Source organism: Lissotriton vulgaris, chromosome 8, assembly GCF_964263255.1.
Source record: "Lissotriton vulgaris chromosome 8, aLisVul1.2, whole genome shotgun sequence".
NCBI classification, from domain to species: domain Eukaryota; kingdom Metazoa; phylum Chordata; class Amphibia; order Caudata; family Salamandridae; genus Lissotriton; species Lissotriton vulgaris.
In genome coordinates, this window is record NC_141696.1 from 817,633,363 (window position 1) to 817,637,642 (window position 4,280).

A 4,280-nucleotide genomic window follows, 5' to 3' on the forward strand; every position below is an offset into this window, starting at 1 on the left:
TCAACCTTGTCCCTTGCGGTCCAGTGTTCCAGTGAGGTATAATAGTGGAGAAGCCTTGTGGAACAGGAGAAGCAGCCGGGATGACCACTGCGAAACAACGCACCGTCCATCAATGTCCATCCCTTGCAGAGCCATTTGAACCACAAGTATACCAAACGAAGCAGCGCACAGCAGTAATCCTCCGGATGCGAACAACCAAGGCGTAAGCAGCATGCCCAGAATAAGAGTGCCAAACATTCCACCAGTTCCAAAAGGAGGCACCAAACATGGCGTCCAGGGGCGACTCCCAGGCGTCGATGCAAGGCCAGGAAGTATACTTTCCTCAACTGTTGTGGCAGGCACTGTCGCGATGGTGAGCGGCTCTCCCACCTTCAACGCCTCCATGCAACTCTGGAGAGGCCGCTCGCAGCAGTCGAACCCAGGGTGTGGCGAAGTGCTCTGCACGCTAACACCAATTCGGCCAGTCGAGAAGTGCGGGGGCAGAATGGCGTCTAGTCGGCCCCCCAGGTCCCGGGCATCGCAACACAGGGCAGCCCGCAAGTCGTCCAGGGCACTCAGGACATCTCCGATATGGAAGGGCGTCTCGAGCGAGAATGACGGAGCAGCTCCCTGAACCCGGTGCTCACAGACGAGGTGCAATCCCCGTGCCCAACCGCCAGCATACATTCCCAGCAGGCGATCACCGCACCGGTACTCCGGCGAGTGCAGCCAGGGCGAGGGGACTGGGGTAGCACCCAGTGGCGGCTGGTGGAATTTGAACCTGGAGGGGCTTTAAGTAGGCATCAACGAACGGGAGCGAGCGTGCGAAGCGAGCGAGCCCGACGGCAATAAGGGGGGTGTGGGGGGGTTCTCCCCCCGCGAAGATTTTTTTAAAAAATTGGCATTTTTTGGTGCAATTTTCCGCACTATTTCTGTGATAAATGGACTGAAAAATCAGTTCTTCTAGGCATTCATAAAAGAAAACTCATACATTATTTCAGAGAATTTCTGTGTTGCCAAGCAAGACTGACTTCTGAAGAGGGCCAGGGTACTAAGCCAGGTTGCACATCCACAAAGAAACACTCTTGTAATTTTGTTCCTACCAAAAATGACGGCTGGCCATTTCCTTTTCTGCATCAGCTATTCAACGTTGATTGCCCAGTAATCTTTATGACATATTAAATAGCTACATGTATAAGAAATATCAATTTGAAACAAACATTTAATTTTTAGGAAGTCAGCAAAAGCTTTGCATTTTTGAGCAACTCAATTTTGCAAAATAATTAAGTAAATATTGTATTTAAAATAGTTCATATAGCGCTCTGAAGCCCTTGGGTCTATCAGTATTTTAGAAAACCACTAATTAAAAATAAGTTAGGAAATGAGTGTGATATGCATTGCTTATAATATAAGAAATATCCATTAAAAATCTTTCATTCATTTAAGAAAGAAAGAACAAAAACGTTATTTGCATAAGCAGGCTAGGTACAAATGTTTTACTTTATTTTTAAATACTTTGCATGCCACTCCCAGGCCCTTGTGGCAGTCAGTATAGTAGAAAATGGCTACATAAAAATAAAATATGAAAATAAATAAATGTATATTTTAAGAAATATCCCTTCAAAACCAATATGATATTTGTAAACACAAACAAAATTATTTTAAATAATACTGTGTAAATTGTTTGAATGCCACTCTCAGGTCCTTGTGCCCTTCAGCCAGCACAGCAGAAAAAGTTAAACAAAAAGAAATTATGGAAATAAATAAATGTACATTTTAAGAACTTTCAAAACCAATATATTTTTAAACACAATTGACAAAATAAAAATAATATTTAAATACTTTGCATGTCAATCTCAGGTAGAAGGGTTCCTGTCCCTGTCAGTACAGTAGAAAACAGTTAAATAAAAATAAATAAGGAAAATAACTAAATGTTGTACATATAAAGACATATGCCCTCAAAACACTAACAACAAAAATATTTTAAATAATATTAAAATATGAAAACAAATATATATAAATTCACAGATACATAAGCACACATATATAAATACATATCAACTGTACAGGAGTTGTATGAATATTAAATGGAATGAGAACATTTCCAACAGTACTTCCTAATGTTATCAAACAAAACAAACTGAGCTATAAACACCTGAAACTATGATCACACATCAGGTTCATATTTTCTATTTATATAGAAAGTTTGCTCGTCGATCTTTAATATGAACAAACTTTTCGATTGTTCTTTTGTTGAATTCTGGTATTTCCTTTATTAGCTCTTTTTCCATTGACAGCATAGCCAAAGCATTAAGTCTAGCTTGAGTCATAGTGTTTCGCAAAAAAGTTTTTACCCTCTTTAGTGTGGAAAAACATCGCTCAGATTCTGCTGTTGTCATGGGTGTAGTAATGACAACTCTTAAGAGCTTTATGGTCTCAGAAAAGGATTTCTCTAAGTTGTTTTCACATAAAAAGCTAAATAAAGCCATGGCACCACCAGTAGTTTGACGGAAGTCTCGTCTTCCATACAGGACCGAAAGTTCTGTACTCAATCTGGCTTTGTCTAACATAGGATAGGCTTCTACCGTTTCTGCGAGTGCCTCAGCTGGGAAAGATTTGTCATGGCTTTCAAAAAGGTCACTTCGCAATAGTGTTGCACTTACAAGATGCTTTGTGAAAGCAAAGCGCTCTCTGGCATGGACCACAATAATGTCACAGACTTCTTTTGCTTCTTGGGTTAAAGTATTTATTTGCAGTCTCCGGTTTACAAATGTACATTCTTGTGGCAGTGTAGAATCCAAACTGTCAATGGATTCTCGTACTTTGGTGATGCTTGTCACAAAGTCTGTAGTAGCTTTCTGGACAGACACAGTGTCAAAGTCTCGCTTTTGCAATTGATTATATAAAATGTCTACCTGGGGCATTATTTTGAAAAAAAGAAACAGAAAGAATATAAACTCTCTATCATCTAATGTTCTACTAAATCCCTTAGCTTCACATATAGTATTCGACTCAAAATCACCACTGTTTGCAATGGTTGACATGCATTCAAGAAGATCTTCTCTGAATTCATAAATTAGCAATATTGCTCGAATATTGAAGTTCCAGCGAGTTGCAGACCCTCTTGGAAGTCTTCTTGAAACTATTTGTTCAAGAATTTCCGTCCTTTTCGGGGAACGTGCAAAAAATGCTGTTATACCACCAATCTCTGAAAAGAAAATTTTAACTCTAGATATTTTGGAGGAAGCCTGTTCCATAATTAGGTTAAGTTGGTGGGCATAGCAGTGAATATAATGTGCATTTGGGTAAACATCCCTGATTTTCTTTTGCACCCCACCTGTTGCACCACGCATGACGCTGGCACCATCGTAGCTTTGAGCAATTACTTTTCCTTTAGCACATTGCTCAGGGAAAACAATGTTTAATTCATTAAGAATGGCTGAGGCAATTGTTTCTGCAGATGAGTCTTTTAGATGTGTGAAACAATAAAATCTTTCAGCTACCTTGCAATTTCCATCAATGTAGCGGAAGACCAGAACTGACTGTGTCTTAGTAGAGCCATCAGTTGTATCATCAGCTTGGATAGCTACATAATCAGTGGTTCTCAACTGCTGTATAATATTGTCTCTTATTACTTCCAGCATACAGTCCAGCAATTCATTTTGAATAGTTTTAGAAGTGCCTTTAAACACGGTGGCTGTTTTTAAATGTGTTTCCATAGCACTGTCAATGCTGGAGACAAAATCAACAAGGCCCCTGAACACGCCAGGATTTAGAGACTCTTCAGTTTCATCATGGCCTCGTAATGCTAATTCAAAGGCACCACAAAATCGAATACAGTCAATCAATTTTGATAAAATGTATCGGTTTTTATCCACTTCTGCATTATGTTTTCTTACTCCCACACGGTATGCTTCGTTTAATTGCTGTACAATGTCTGATTTTCCAAAAAGAGATAATTTTAACATATTTGTCAAATGGGATTTACAGGAATCATGTTTTTTTATTTTTTCAGCCAGATGCTTTAGGTCAGTAACTCCTGTTTTTGTCCAGGTAACTTCACCTCCAAAGAGTAAGCATGGGAAACAGAATAAAGCATTTTTAGAAGCGCTACCAGTAAGCCATTCAATCCTATCATACCATGTACTGGTAAAGCGACGTGTGTACCCCTTTCCCCTATCTTTTGTAGACTGCTCAATTTTAATTTGTGGTTTATCAGCTCCTAATGTTTTCACTTGCAGTTTATCTGCATGTGTCAAACCCAAAAATGGGTTTATGAGTAAACTGTCAACTGTGTTCAT

General features: G+C 39.6%; 1 protein-coding gene across 1 annotated transcript; it reads right to left on the reverse strand.

Moving 5' to 3' along the window:
• Positions 1–2,168: 2,168 nt before the first annotated feature.
• On the reverse strand, positions 2,169–3,947 carry LOC147698041 (zinc finger MYM-type protein 1-like). Its single transcript, XM_086936174.1, has one exon. The coding sequence runs from the start codon at positions 3,945–3,947 to the stop codon at positions 2,169–2,171; it is 1,779 nt and encodes a 592-aa protein (XP_086792300.1).
• Between the last annotated feature and the right edge of the window lie 333 nt (positions 3,948–4,280).